The 14,983-nt window shown below is 55.2% G+C and overlaps 1 protein-coding gene across 8 annotated transcripts; it reads left to right on the top strand.

Annotated features, from left to right (window-relative positions):
* The first annotated feature begins 533 nt into the window (after positions 1-533).
* ST6GALNAC6 (ST6 N-acetylgalactosaminide alpha-2,6-sialyltransferase 6) lies at positions 534-12,310 on the top strand. 8 transcript variants are annotated; one of them, XR_004383681.1, is made up of 7 exons: positions 534-667; positions 1,816-1,960; positions 3,517-3,607; positions 5,435-5,614; positions 7,797-8,184; positions 11,206-11,313; positions 12,004-12,115. XR_004383681.1 is itself a non-coding variant. In XM_032865944.1 (7 exons), exons 2-7 carry the CDS (start codon positions 1,818-1,820, stop codon positions 11,652-11,654), a joined length of 933 nt encoding a protein of 310 aa, XP_032721835.1. In that variant the 5' UTR covers positions 534-667; positions 1,816-1,817; the 3' UTR covers positions 11,655-11,759. The 8 variants fall into 8 exon arrangements, 7 of the variants coding, with proteins under 7 accessions (XP_032721835.1, XP_032721834.1, XP_032721833.1 ...); XM_032865944.1 differs by lacking the exon at positions 12,004-12,115 and adding an exon at positions 11,651-11,759 and having other exon boundaries at positions 7,797-8,203; XM_032865943.1 differs by having other exon boundaries at positions 535-667; positions 1,816-1,872; positions 7,797-8,203; positions 12,004-12,310.
* The last annotated feature ends 2,673 nt before the right edge of the window (positions 12,311-14,983 follow it).

Raw genomic sequence — 14,983 nt, 5'->3', positions numbered from 1 at the left:
TAACTCTAAGAAGTAACACAACATTTTTAATCCTGACGACACCCCGTCAGGTTGTTCTTATTTTCCAGAGGCAGAGGAGGGTAAATGATGTGCAAGCCTGAGCAGCTAGCAGAGGGCACAGCTAGACTTGAATCCAAGGGAGGTCCCCCGAGTTCACCCACGGTGGCTAGTGGATACAAGGCTCTGGAGGCCCCTGGTAGGGGAGCCCAGGGAGAAACTCGACTGATTCCAAGCGCAGTGTGCCCCAGGACTCAGTTTCCCCATCCAGGTCCTGGCGGCAATAAAGCGAATAGAAGCGGCTCCGACTCACACTGAAGGGCTGCAGAAGGCTGTTATGTGTGCGGGGGGTGGTGGTGGTGGTGGGGTTTATTGCCACTACAGGCTTTCCATAGGAGCAAGGGGGGCGCTGGTGCGGTCCCGGCCCGGGGTCGCCCGCCCCTCACCCTTCCCCGCCAGCACCGCCCCGGGGCGGAGCCACCCGCGGCCCCTCCAGGCTCCTCCCGCTTCGCTGGCCTGGGCCCGAGCGGCGGCGGCGGCGCTAGGACCCGCCGGGCGGCGGCTGCGGCGGGGCCTGGGCGGCCGGAGCAGCGCGGACCCCGGCTCTCGGCTCCCGGCGCCATGTGAGGGGGCTCGGGGGCCGCGGGGGGCCGGGCGCTCCCCGGGGGAGGTGAGCGGACGCCGTGCGGAGGCGGGTAGCGGGAGGGGAGCGCTGCCTGCGCCCCGGGGCGGGGGCGGGGAGCCCCCAGGGCAGGGGTAAGATGCGGGGCCCCAGGTTTCCCCTAGACCCACTCTCGGCAGCCGCGCCTGGAGATCCCGGTCGTGGCGCCCATGGGCTGTCGCAGGGTTCGCGGGGCCCCTGCCGCTTACTACCTCGTTAGAGCTCGGGGACCTGCCGCCGTCCTGCCTCCCTCCTCTTCCCAGCTGGGGCTAGGGCTGTGGACATCCCGGAGTGCGGGCACTGGGGGAGGTCGTCAGCGCAAGAGGGGGCGTAGAGGGTAAGTCGTACCCCGCCAGTGGACCCACGGCCTCCGCGACCCCCCATGTAGACATTAGGAGCCTCCCTTCCCCTTCTCCCCACAGCCCTCCTCCCACGAGGCTCGTGGGGGCGTCTCGACCCTGTGGGAGGACTCCCCCACGCCGAGAGAGGCAAAGCCCCCAAACAGAGAGCAGGGTGTGGCCCCCACCCTTAGCGCAGGGACTCAGCCCTCCTGCTCTGCCAGCCTCGGGGCTGAGGCCGTACTCCTGGCCCCGCGCTCTGGGCTGCCAACTCCCCAGGCCTCCCCAGCCTGAGCAAGTCGCTCCCCAGCAGGCCTGCTCCCTAGTGCTAGGCCGGTGCTGAGCACACACTTGGTGGCCTCTGGCCCATTCCAGCCCGTGGAGATCCTGGAGGGAGATCCCGGCAAGCTCAGCCCCAGGCTGCTCCCTGAGAACAAGCCTGTAAACAAGGCTCCCCAGAAGACACTGGGCAGCTCTGCCTCTCTGAACCTCAGTCTCCTTATCTGTGAAATGGGGAATAAGAGTCCTTCCCTTGCAGCATTGCCGGGAGGATGGGGTGAGTGGGTGATGCGCAGTGTGGCTCCCTGCACACCTTCCTCCATATTAGAGGGAAGTGGCTAGGCTAGGTGTCGGAGAAGGGGCAGTGTTTCCCTCGCAAGCTCAAGGTGAGGCAGGCCCCCAACAATGAATAACCACGAGATGAACAGCTACTGACAGGCACTGACCAAGCACTTTCAAGCCCGGTGCTTCCCTTGCCACATCTGCTTGAATCCTTTCAACAACCCTGTAAGTTACCTCCTCTTATTATTCCCATTTCAGAGATGAGGAAACTGAGGCTCAGAGAGGTCACATGGCTTGCCCGAGGCCCCTCAGCCAGTAAGTGGTGGAACCGGGATTCGCACTGGCACCTGAGATGCTGTGACCATGGCCTTCTCAGCAGGATTGTGACGGGGCTGACCAGAGGGTCGGTGGTCCTGGCTGAGGGCACTGCTCAGGCAAAGGTGGGAAAGTAGGGGTGGGCCTGGGAACTGGACAGCCGTGGTGTTTCTGGAGCGTGGGGCATAAGAAGGAAACGGTAGTGAGAGGAGAGGCTCTGCTCAGAGACAGCTGGACCGTGAGGGCCTGGACGGCCAGAGGGTCAACGCTGATGGGTGCGACACTGGGATTCAGGACTCCCGTCTTGCTCCATAACGGGCTGTGAGTCCAAAGACAGGCTGCTTTTGGTTTCTAATGAGCCTCAGTTTCCTGATCTGTATCGCGGGCACTGGACCCAGTGAGAAGCCCGGTGAACCCCCTGATGGGCCCTCCCGCCCGGGAGAAATCTGAGACCTGGCGGGGGAGGAGGGGGGCTCCCGCGGAGAAGGGGCGGGGCCGGTCAGTGGGCGGAGTCTGGGACCAACCAATCAGGAGCGGCATTGGGGGGAGCCTCCTTTGGCCTGAGGTTCTATGGCTATTCCTGGTGGCAGTGTAGGAGTAAACAGCGGCCAGGTCAGGGGGCGGAGATAGTGGCGGGAGCTGGGAGTCCCCTGGAGGGGAGGACAGAGCTGGGGAGCCCGGGGCCCTGTTTGTCCCTCTGCACATTCTTCCTCTGTCCTTGAATCTGCTCGAGGTGGCTGGTTGCAAGTACTTACTCCCTTTTGACAGGTGGGGAAATTGAGGTCTGGAGGGGAGCTAGGGCCTGTGAGAATGTCTCCTCGCAGCGCCGGCCGCTGAGGGCAGATGGGCAGGAAGGAAGGGCTGTCCTGGGCTGCATCATCACTGGAGGCCCCCCAACACCCCACCCCTGAGGGTGGGGCTGTGATTATAACCCATTGGTGAGTTGTGCCCTTAACTCCCCAAGATCTCATTGTTAATTAGCAGAATCATTCACTGAACCTCCTGCACGCAATCCCGTGGCTTTGGAGGCACAGGGGGAGAGTGTGACTGAGGATCTGTGCCCACCCCACCCTCAGAGAGCTCTTAGCCTAGCCAGGAGGTGACACACAGGAAGTTGCTGGCCTACCCCAGGCTTGGAGGATGAGAGGGCATGAGCAGGGTGCAAGAGGGCAGCTGTTCTAGATAGAAGGGACAGTTTGTGCAAGATCTGGAAGGGCGCCTGTGCAGAGGAGTCTGGGGACCTAGAAGGAATATTGCTTTATTCCAAGGCTGCAGGGGCCTCAATCAGAGTCTGGGATAGGAATGCATGGGGCTCTTGCTGAGTGGGGGACAAGCCCCCAGCAGGGGAGTCAACTTTAAGGCCTGCCAGCTGTCTAGAAGAGCTAAGGTATGGGGAGGTCCCTGCTCAGGGAGCAGAGTGGGAGAGAACAAGGGGCAAGGAGAGAGGCATGGCTCTGCCACCACCCGGCTCTGTGACCACGGGCAGGTTCCTGCCCTTTCTGGGTCTCAGTACCTCCCTCTGCAAAATGAAGAGCCTTGAAGTCATGGGTGGGTAGGAGGGCTGGTGGGGTGGGGAGGGTGTAGCCTTTGACCAGCTGTGCTAGAGGGAGCGCTCCCAAGCTGTAACCTTTCTGTGACTTGCAGGTGTGACCCCACATCCCTGCCCCCTGGGCCACCTGCAGGACGCCGAGCTCTGCCCCTCAGCAGACGCCGGAGAGAGATGAGTAGCAACAAAGTAAGTCCCCCTTCACTTCTTGTCCCCATCTCAGCCTTTTACTTCCTCAGCGAAATGGGCTTCTTTGGACCCGCCTCAGACCCAGGCCACCACCAGTGTCTCTCCCCTACCAAGAAGTGCCTGATGCCTGAGAGGCCATGGCTTGAGCTCTGCTGTGGCCACTGATCTCTGGCTTTGGCCAAGCCCCTGTCTCTCTCCGACTTGGTCCACCTCTCTCTTCCTAGTTTTGACTGGTCCATCTGTGGTAAAGGGTGGGCCGAGAAGGTGACTGTGAAGGGTGGGGGGAGGAGGGGCAATGGCCAGAGTCAAAGAGGACAGGATGTTGTGAGCATCACCTTGAGGGTGTCAGAGTGATCCATGCATTCATGTTTTCCTGAGCACCTACTATGTGCCCGGCCCCATGCACCCCTTTCCAGGGATCCACTGCAGAGCCCGAGGTTTGGAGTAGTGTGATATGGGCATATCGATCTGGGTCTGATTGGGAGAAGGAAAGCACACAGTCATTTGAACAGGGAAAGATTAGGGGAAAGAATTCTCCGCAACAGCCAGGCATCAGAGTAACGAGGACTTGGAATTCTAAGGAATACGGGAAGGAGGAGGCTCCAACTGCAGGGCTGAGGTCCAGGGCACAACTCTGGCCCACGGGATGGCAGAGAACCCACTGTGGCCCTGGGCCAGTGGAGTTGGCCTAAAGTTGTCATAAAACCACCCCCTGGGTCACAGGGAAGGCTGCCACTCCCAAGAGGCACTCGGAGCCCATACAGAACTGCTCCGGGGAGGGAGCTTATGGCCTCTGGTTTGAGTGTTTGAGTATACAGCCTGAGCTGAACTCTGGAGAAGCTATGATCACAGCGGGAGCCGGAGGCACTCTGCTCCCAGCCTGCCTGAAGGCAAGGGAGGGGGGTTGGAGGGGAGCTGCCGAGTGCATCCAGCTGCTAGCTGCTGGCAGCTCCTGGCCACCGGGAACTGGGGCTGGAGCAAGTGCTGTGGGAGCCCTGTACTGTGGAGGGGCAAGGGCATGGACCACATGTCAGGCCCCCCAGCCGCAGGAAGCAAACTCCTTTTCTCCTGCACTGCCTCTCCAGTGCCATTTACCAACAAAGCTCAATCTGCAATTAACTGGCAAAGAAACACACGTAAGGGCCCAGGTCCATTTTCGCAGAGCAGGCAAAGAGGGTGAGCTTGGACCTGAGAGGCGATACATGAACAAGCAGCACGGGGATCTTAGCACAAGGAGCCAGGACTTCCAGATCTTGCCTGGCCGTGCAGGGCCTGGGCGGATAAATCCCAGCAGATACTTTGTATATCCCTTTCCTGCCCTGTCGGTGACACGGTGGGCCCTGAGTGCCCATGCACCACAATTCCTGAGCAGATCCATCCCCTCGAGGCTTAATGAAAGATAAATAAATTACAGAGAGTTCCTGTTTGGGGAAGACCTTGGCCCCTGTCCCTTGAATGCCCCAGCTGTCTCCAAGCATCCTTCCAGCTGTCCCCGGGGGGATCCCTCTGACACACGCAATCCAATCCAGCGAATCCTCCCTGAGAACCCTCTGAGCTTCTGTAATCCGGGAGCTGGGATATGGTGGCCATTGAGGCTGTTTCGGTCCCAGCCCTCAGAGGTTATGGTCTATCGGGGCAGGGAGAGGGGGATGGCAGTTTGAATGCAGCGTGACCAGTGCTGGGATGGGGGTGCTCAGGGGGCCGGAGGGGGTAGTGTCTGAGCTGGTCTGGAAGGATGAGCAGGAGAGAGCTGGGCAAGGCAGGTGGCAAGGACGAGGCGGAGGCCTGTGTGGTGGCTGGGCGCTCAGTGGCCTCTCCCCTCTCCAGGAGCAGCGCTCAGCGGTGTTCGTGGTTCTCTTCGCCCTCATCACCATCCTCATCCTCTACAGCTCCAACAGTGCCAATGAGGTCTTCCATTACGGCTCCCTACGGGGCCGCATCCGCAAGCCCATCAACGTCAGGAAGTGGAGCATCACGGATGCGTATGTCCCGATTCTCGGCAACAAGGTAGTGCGACAGCTCTGGGGAGCTCCCCGAGACCGGGCTGACGGCTGACCCACCCCACGGCCCACCATCTCTGTTCCCACTTCCTCTACCTCTTCTCTCTGCTACTTCCATTCTTCCTAAATGAGAGTCAAGGCCCTGGCTTCCGGTTCCTTCAGCCCCCTGTTGGCTGTGTGACCTCGAACAGGTGCCCTTGTCCCCTTCTGGGCCTCCATTTTCTTCAAGGTCCCATTTTTAGCCCTGATACCCTACTGCCTAGTGAATCAGAATCCCTAAGGAGAGATGTCTCTGGTTTTCCCTGATCTCTGTCCCTGCTGGGGAGTCCACACAGGGTTTGGAAGCTGAGCACTGGAGGGCTTGACAATACAGAAACAGTCATAATAATGGCTGTGCTTTATCGGTTGCCTGCTGTGTGCTGGGTACCGTAATTAACGGTAATCATCATACCGACCCTGTGAGGTCAGCATTGTTAGCTCCCTTGAAGAGATGGAGAAACCAAGACTCAGAGAGGTAAAGTCACTTGTCCAAAGCCACACAGCCAGGGAGGGGAGGAGCTACTGTATTGCCCCCCACCTCCCAGACGTGCAGCTCAGTAGAGAACCCAAACATTATTCCCAGGACTTCTATTTGCCTTGCGTAGCCATGAGACTGACGTTGTGTTTTTGGGATCCACCCTAGAAGCCTCTAAGCCCTAAATGTTTTCTAGGAGAACAAGGAGATAATCGTTGGCCTGGAATATGGACTCCACCTTCCAGGAGGAGGAGGTCTTCCAATCTGTGCCTGCCTCCCTCCCCTCCCTCACAAATCCTCCTGAATTTCTTAGGATCTGAATACATGCTTACTGGAAAGGGCTCATTAGGAGGTCTTCAGAGACAGATCAGCATCTGTCTCTAGACCCTAAGAGACCCTAAGAACTCTTAAAATAAAAATAATGGAACCTGGAAAAAAGCAGAAGAGCTTGAGAGTGGGCGACACGGAAAAAAGGGAATGAGGCAGCATTGGGCTTATAGACAGGGATGCCAGTAGAGCTCAGGAAAGCTGGAACAGTCCTCATTTGAGGTCCATGGGATCTGCCATCAGATCTCAGAGTAAAGACTCAGGGAGGACTGCCTGAAGGAGGTAGCTCCTGAGCTTGGGCTTAAAGGGTAAACAGGAATTTCACGGCAAGAAATTAGGCCCCAGAAAACATGTGGTTCTGACTCATTCACCAGTGGGGAAACAAAGGCCCAGAGGGGCTTCCACACCCTGTCCGGACTGACAAGGTAGGGTGTTGTTTGTGGGTGGTGCGGAAATGTCATGGGTGCCCTGGGGAGGATGTCCTCTTAGGGGAACTGGACTGGGCTGGGGCTCTGTGGCCATGTAGACCTGGGTTCCTACCCAGGTACTCCCCTTCTCTGCTGTGTGACTTTGGGGATATCCCTGCATGACTGTCCTGTCCTCCTATTCCTTCACTCTGCCCCAGCCGAGTGGCCTTCTTTTGCCTTTCAAAACACTGTGGTCATTCCCATTTCAGAACCTCTGGTCTTGCTGTTTTTCCTGCCTTGTTAACTTTCCTACATGGTTCCTTTTCATCTTCCAGGTCTCAGCTCCGAGGGCCCCCCACCACCCTGCCCTGCCAGATGATCTTCCTAGAGTAGCCCCCACTCCTGTTGCTCTTGATCCCTTGCCCGAACTGCATTGTCTTTGTAGCACGTTTCACTCACCACCTGCCATTAGTTTTTTAGTTGTTCACTGTCTGTCTCTCTGACCATGAGCCTTCTGAAGGCAGAAGGGGGGTCCCTTTTATTCATTGCTCTGTCCCTGATATTTGGCCATTAGCCAGTTGCTATAATATTTATTGTCAAAGGAACAGTCTTCAGTTTCCTTGTCTTTAAAATGGGCGAAATAGGGTTACCTGGGTGGCTTGTTCAGTTGGGTGTTTGACTCTCGATTGTGGCTCTGGCCATGATCTTGAGCCCGACGTCGGGCTCTGTGCTTGGCGTCAAGCCTGCTTAAGATTCTTTCTCTCCCTCTGCCCACTCCTCCCCCCATCACACTCTCTAAATAAATAAATAAAAATAAATAAGTAAGTAAAATAAAATGGGCAAATTAATTCCTGCCTCCAAGAGGCCTGGATGTACAGAGCATAGGGCCTGGCATTGAGTGGACATGACAGACGGTGTTGACTTTGCTCGCCCCCTCCCAGACGCTGCCCTCCCGGTGCCACCAGTGTGTGATCGTCACCAGCTCTAGCCACCTGCTGGGAAGCAAGCTGGGCCCCGAGATTGAGCGAGCCGAGTGCACAATCCGCATGAACGATGCGCCCACCACGGGCTACTCAGCCGACGTAGGCAACAAGACCACCTTCCGTGTGGTCGCCCATTCCAGCGTGTTCCGTGTGCTGCGGAGGCCCCAGGAGTTTGTCAACCGGACCCCCGAAACCGTGTTCATCTTCTGGGGGCCCCCGAACAAGATGCAGAAGCCCCAGGGCAGCCTTGTGCGTGTCATCCAGCGGGCAGGCCTGGTGTTCCCCAACATGGAGGCCTATGCCGTCTCTCCCGGCCGCATGCGCCAGTTTGACGACCTGTTCCGGGGTGAGACGGGCAAGGACAGGTACCAGCCTCCTGCCTGCCCCCTCTGGCCAGCCCCTTGCTCCCCATCAGCATTCTCTGCCGGAGGGCCTGCTGTACCCAGCATGCACTGCTCTGAGGGTGTGATCACTTCCTGCCCCCCTCTGGTCACGTTTTCCAGGGGAATTTTCTTCATGTCCAGCCCCTAGCAGGAGTTACTTCCAACATACTCTGCACTGTCATGTCTCCCCAGGAGGGCTTCCTCCCAGCACGCATTGCTCCAAGGGAACAGGGTTCCCAGCATGCTCTGCTCTAAGGTGGCATACGCCTAGCATCTTTCTAGGAGACCTCCCAATGGCTCATGGCCGGTATTCACTAAACCGAGCAGGTCTTACTTTAGTCATATAGTTGCTCCCAGCATGATCTATCCTAAGAATACATCTTTGCCAGCATGTCCTTTTCTGGCTGATCTCTCCAAAAAAGCTAGGCCAGTGCTATCCAGTAGAAATATAATGCAAGCCATATATGTAATTTAAATTTCTGTAGTAGCCAAATTAATAAAGTAAACAGAAACAGGTGAAATTAATCTTAATATATTTAATTTAACCCAATACATCCAGCATATAGATCCTATACTTTGTTTTATCCCTAAATAGTTAAGATTTGAAGGAGCTATTGTAAATTGTATTTAAAGTTTTAGGGGGTTCCCAATTACTCATTGCTAATATACAGAAATACGACTGATTTTTGTGTCTTGACTTTGTATCCTATAATCCTGCCAAACTTATTTATTGATTCTGGGAGATTTTTCCAGGTTCATTGGGATTTTCTATACATGTAATCATATCGTAAGGACATATAATTCAGAACAGTTTTATTTCTTCCTTTCCAGTGGTATGCTTATTTCTTTTTCTTGCCTTATTACATTGGCTAGGACTTTTGACACAAGGTCAGATTGTATGGAGAGTGGTGAGAGTAGACATCCTTGGCCTTGGTCTCAGTCTTAGTGGGAAAACATTTGGTCTTTCATCATTGAATAAGATGTTAGCTGTAGAGTTTTTAGCTGTCCTTTATTGAGTTGAAGAAGTTCCCTTCTCTAATTTGTTAAGAGTTTTCATCATTATTGGATATTAAGTTTTATCAAGTGTTTTTCTGTATCAGTTGATATGCTTATGTGGTTTTCCTTAAGGCTATAAGTATGGTGGATTATGCCACCATGTATATTTTTGAATATTGAATCAGACTTGTATTATTAGAGTAAACTTCACTTGGTTGTAGTGTATTATTTTATATATTGCTGGATATGACATGCTGATATTTTGTTGAGATTTTTATGTCTGTGTTCACGAGAGATATCAATCTGTAGTTTTCTACTGTCTTTGCCTGGCTTTGGTCTTATGGGTAATGCTGCCCTCAGAAAAATGTGTAGAATTGGTGTTATTTCTTCTTTAAATGTTTGGTAGAATTTGCCAGTGAAACTGTCTAGGCCTGGAGAGTTCTTTTTTGAAGGTTTTGAACGATGAATTCAGTTTCTTAATAGTCACACATACTCAGGTTAATCTGTTTCATATTGGCTGAGTTTTGGTTTCATCTTGATTTTCAAGGAATTGGCCTATTTCATCTAAGTTGGGAAATTTATGTACATAATTGTTTATGGATTGCTTACCGCCCTTCCATATCTGCAGGGTCTGTGAGGATAGTCTCTGTTTTATTCTTGATATTGGTAATTTATGTCTTTTCTCTCTTTTTCTTTGTCAGTCTCCTGAGAGGTTTATTTCCTATTTAAACTTCCCAAAGGGGCCGCCTGGGTGGCCCAGTCGTTAAGTGTCTGCCTTCGGCTCAGGTCATGATCCCAGGGGTCCTGGGACTGAGCTCCACATCGGGCTCCCTGCGTGGTAGGAAGCCTGCTTCTCCCTCTCCCTCTGTTGCTCCCCCTGCTAGTGTTCCCTCTCTCGCTGTGTCTCTCTCTGTCAAATAAATAAATAAAATCTTAAAAAAAAAAAAAAAAACTTTCCAAAGAATCACCTTCCATTAAATATATCCAAACTATTTTTAGTTAAACATATAGTCAAAAACCACCAGTGACATTTTCTCTGTGTGTGTGTGTGTGTGTGTGTGTGTGTGTGTGTTTTATTTGACAGATAGAGAGATCACAAGTAGGCAGAGAGACAGGCAGAGAGAGAGAGAGGGAAGCAGGCTCCCTGCTGAGCAGAGAGCCCGATGCGGGACTCGATCCCAGGACCCTGGGATCATGACCTGAGCCGAAGGCAGAGGCTTTAACCCACTGAGTCACTCAGGTGCCCCTGTGTATGTGTTTTTAAAGATTTTATTTATTTGACAGAGAGAGATCACAAGTAAGGAGAGGGGCAGGCAGAGAGAGAGAGGGAAGCAGGCTCCCTGGTGAGCCTGCTTCCCGAGCCCAATGCAGGCTCTATCCCAGGACCCTGAGATCATGACCTGAGCCAAAGGCAGAGGCTTAACCCACTGAGCCACCCAGGTGCCCCAATTTTCTGTGTTTTTTTTTTTTCCACACTAAAACATCCCACGCGTATTTTACACTGATGGCACATTTCAGCCACAAGTCGCGCCCACATGTGGCTCCTGGCTGCTGTAGTGGGCAGCTCAGCTCTAGACCCTTGGCTCCTTCCTATGCCTTGCTCTGAGCCTGGGGTCACAGCATGACCTCTGAGGAGTCTCCCGTTAGGTGTTTGCTCCTAGTGTGGTGACAGCAGCTTCTAGCAAGTTCCATCAAGCAAGACCATGAGTCTAGTAAGTTCATGGTCACTTGCAACTTGCCCTGCTGTGACTAAATCTCCAGGAGTTGATTCCCAGCATGGGCTGTTCCTCCAGAGGAGCTCTCTCCACACCCCTCATCTCTGCCCAGACAAGCCCTCTGCCAGCATGTTACATGCTCCCACAGTGGTGCTGGACTAGGGGGTCCCTGAAGTGGGGACAGGGACCCTAGGGCGGGGGAGGGAGAGTTCTGGGAAACTCCAGGTGGGTTGACCATTCCTTCCCATCCGCATGCCCCCTCTCTGCCCGCAGGGAGAAGTCCCATTCGTGGTTGAGCACCGGCTGGTTCACCATGGTCATAGCGGTGGAGCTGTGTGACCACGTGCATGTCTATGGCATGGTCCCCCCGGACTACTGCAGGTGAGCCCCCCTCCAACAACAACCAGTCACTGGCTTCAGGATGGAACCCTGGAGATTTTGGCTGGGGGGTGCCTTTGAGGGCTTCTGTTTTATGGCATTCAAACCGCTCTGCAGAGATCTAGGCTTCTACCTTTGGGGGCCTCCCCACAACTCAGCCAGAGTCCAGAGTTTGTATGTTAATAATAACTATCATTAATATTATCACATGACAAGCCCGCTAGGTGACAGTGTTCTTCACCAAGTGCTGACCGTGTTCCAAGCCTGGCTACATTTGTTACGTCATTTACTCCTCACAGGGACCCTAATGGATAGTTGCTTTATTCTTTATGTTCCATAGATGAGAAAAACTGAGGAAGGCATTTTGTGAGTGGCCTAAGGTCCCACAAACAGTAAGCACTGGGGCCAGGCTCCAGAGCCTTACTTCTTACCACTACCCTACACTACCATCCTCTTAAGGAAAGGAAAAATTTAAATCATATTAAAAACAAAACAAAACAAAACAAAAACCCCCACAAAGTTGGATGGTCATAAACCTAGTCCATCCTACATCCATTTTACAGATGGGGAAACTGAGGCCCTGGGAGGGGCAGGGATTTCCCCGCTGAAATCCTCTAGCAAGTCAGGAGCTGGAAGGGCTGGGCCCCGCTGGTGCCTCCGGTGCCCTGACCGCTCCCATCTGCTCTGCCCCAGCCAGCGGCCCCGCCTCCAGCGCATGCCCTACCACTACTATGAGCCCAAGGGGCCGGACGAGTGTGTCACCTACATCCAGAATGAGCACAGCCGCAAGGGCAACCACCACCGCTTCATCACCGAGAAGAGGGTCTTCTCCTCCTGGGCCCAGCTGTACGGGATCACCTTCTCCCATCCCTCCTGGACCTAGGCCACCCCGCCTGTGGACCTCCCACGGGGTGGGGGGGAAGGCGGGAGAGACCACTCTCTCCTCCCAGCCACTCAACCAAGGGCCATCTCCTGGCCAATCAAAGCTGGCCGGAGTATCTTCGGGCCAATGAGGGCCTTGTATCCTCCAGCCAGTGGGCCTGGGGGTGTCTCTTGACCAATCAGGGATTTGGATTTGAGCTATGTGGTTAATCAGGGGTATTGGAGGTATTTCTTGTCCAGTCAGGGTCTGAGCAGTCAATCAGGGTATTTCTGAAGTTATCTGAGGCTAAGGACATGTGCTTTCCCATGAGGCCTTGGTTCAGAGCCCCAGGATGGACACCGCCCCTCCCCCATCACTCCCTGTTGGCTGGGACAGTGGGATCCTGTCCTGCCGAGCTGGGAACTCTGTGCTGCTCCCTCACTTCCCAGAGCCAGAAAGAGAGGTTGCATGGGAGTGGGAGCTGTGTCTGGAGGCCAGGCCAAGGGCATTTGGGAGCTTGTCGGGGGATCTTAGAGGTAGGAGCCAGCATCTGGGTCTTGGCTCTGCGCTGAGTGGCTTTGGACAAAACTCTTGCCCTCTCTCTGGTCGCCCTCCTGCCTGTGTCAGGTTCTAACATGGAGTCTGAGGCTCCCTTCCCACTTTCCCCACTGACCTTCTTGGGTCTGTCTTCCCTAAGACTGGACCCCTCCCGCCACCACCCCCTTGCTGGGGGGCTCAGCTCCTTGGGGGTCTGGAGTCCTCTTCCTCACGTCCTCCTGGAAACTTAGGGTATTTTTGCATAAACTCCCACAGGGCTTGGGGGGGTCGGATCTAATAGGAAAGGAACAAACCTTCAGCGGTTTCCTTAGTCCCTCCACTCAGCTGCCATTAGTTTGGCTCTTAAAGAGCCAGGCTCCCTTTTCTGCCATCCAGCAGTCAGGCTTTCCACCTGTTGGAGTAGCCTTCTGGGTACTTCAAAGAGGGGTAATCCCAGCCAAACTGGGGTTTCACACAGCCCCTTTTTCTGCAGCTGCTGGAGTCATCCAAGGGTCTCCCCTCAGCTGGGCCTGGGAAGGCTCTCAGGGCCCGGGAGCCCCATTGCCTGGGTTCTGCCCCCTTACTCTACACCAGGCACTTTATTGCTGGACCTCAGGGGGGTGGACTTGTCCCTGCTCTTCCAGAGTCCGGAAGGGAAGACTGGAGGGCTTCCTGGAGGAGGCTGTGGAGCGGGAGGGGTCAGGTGGAGAGGAAGAGGCCAGCAGCAAGCCTTTGCACATTGGGGTGGGGGCTGGGAGCCGGCGACTACCCCAGACTGTTTTGTAATGATTTGTTTAGGAATAAATGCGCCTAAATTCTGGTTCCATTTCCTGTGTCTCTGGGATCTAGCTTGGCTCCCTCTGGCCTGGCTATGGGCTTCCTCAGGACAGTGCCCATGCCCTCCAGCCTGGGAGCTCACACACAGGATGGCTAGCTTCCGCAGCCTGCCAGTGAGTCATGTGTTTTGTAGCTTGGGTGGAGACCTGGGAGCTCCAGAGGTGTGCGGGTTCCTGAACCAAGCCCACCTGGCTGTTCCAGTCCCTCCTCCCACTTCCTGTGTGACCTCAGGCAAGTCATCTCACCTCTTAGAGCCCTGGTTCCCTAATGGGTGAGACAGGTCCAGACACTGCTCTCCTGGTTCTAGGAAGTTCTAGGAAGGGGAGGGGCCTTCTGGCAGCTCTGTCCCAGGCAGGACCTGGAGGGTGCTAAGGACAGCGGGCCAATGACACAGGGCACTTTGTAGAGGTGACATTCTTCTGAGGCCCGAAGGATGAGGAGGAGGCCTGTACAAGTTTGGGGGAAGTGCTTCTGGCAGGGAGAGGTGGGAGGGGAGGAAATGATAACACTGTCCCAGAAAGCTTCATGGGACTGGAGGGGAGAAGCAGGAGCAGCACAATGAGGGGGAGACTGCAGTCGGGGGGTGGGCGCGGGGGGTGCTCGGAGTTTGGCTCTAGAGCCTGGGAGTGCTGAGGGCTGGGAGTGGAAATTTCCTGCAGGGCCCAGTGGGAAGGAGGCCGCAGGGCTGTGGCCCTGGGAGGAGCCTGGTGAGTCCTGGACTCAAGAGGGCTGCCACCACCCTCTAGGCAAAAGGGTTTGTTTACTTGATGTTGGCAAGAGGAAGGGGGTCTGTGACCCTGGCAGATTACAACCTGTTTAGGCAGATAAGATGCCCTTGGGAGCGGGGCCTGACAAAGCGCGCTGTGTGAGATGAGGGCGGGCTGCGGGGAACCGTGGGGGAAGAGCTCTCCCCGGGCACAGGGCCAGCTCGGAGGGTGGGCCACAGAGCTGGGAGATGAGAGGGGCACACTGCATTTGTCTCTTGCTCAAGTATAGGTTCACGCGATAGGCAGCCCCATGCCATGCGCTGCACTGAGTGCAACTGGTGAGGGAGGGAATGTCAGGTGGGGAGAGGGGCCTGAACAAAAGCCTGGAGGGGGGACCCCACTCAAGTCAGCAGTGAGCCCACAGAAGGAGGGAGCAATGGGAGATGAGACTACTTGGGGCCAGACGGGAGAAGGCCCTGAGTATCAGCACGAGGTGGGCTAAGTCACAGCCCTTGGCCAGCAGCAGGATGGACAGGAGGCCACGGCTCACCAGGTACAGTAATGGTGGTCGTGGTTGGCCTGTCGGAGGGACAGGGACTCTTGCAAAGTCCTTACATGGGGTGGGGGGAGGGCTAAGACCTTGCATAGGAATGGAGAACCGGCAATATGGCCCACTTCCAGTCCCACGTAAAGGCTTCTGGGAATCTGGGTGCAGGCAGAGGTTTCACGG

Source organism: Lontra canadensis, unplaced genomic scaffold, assembly GCF_010015895.1.
Source record: "Lontra canadensis isolate GAN:19392208 unplaced genomic scaffold, GSC_riverotter_1.0 scaffold30, whole genome shotgun sequence".
NCBI classification, from domain to species: Eukaryota; Metazoa; Chordata; class Mammalia; order Carnivora; family Mustelidae; genus Lontra; species Lontra canadensis.
The sequence above is the reverse complement of the archived record's forward strand: the minus strand, read 5'-3'. Positions and strand labels throughout refer to the sequence as shown.

Excerpts from the sequence above, each read along its gene's own strand:
- ST6GALNAC6 (XM_032865942.1), top strand. The coding sequence starts at position 1,818 with ATGAGGAAACTGAGGCTCAGAGAGGTCACATGGCTTGCCCGAGGCCCC. Across the intron at positions 5,615-7,796 it reads TCCCGATTCTCGGCAACAAG|ACGCTGCCCTCCCGGTGCCA; the intron begins GTAGTGCGACAG and ends GCCCCCTCCCAG. Across the intron at positions 11,314-12,003 it reads GTCCCCCCGGACTACTGCAG|CCAGCGGCCCCGCCTCCAGC; the intron begins GTGAGCCCCCCT and ends GCTCTGCCCCAG.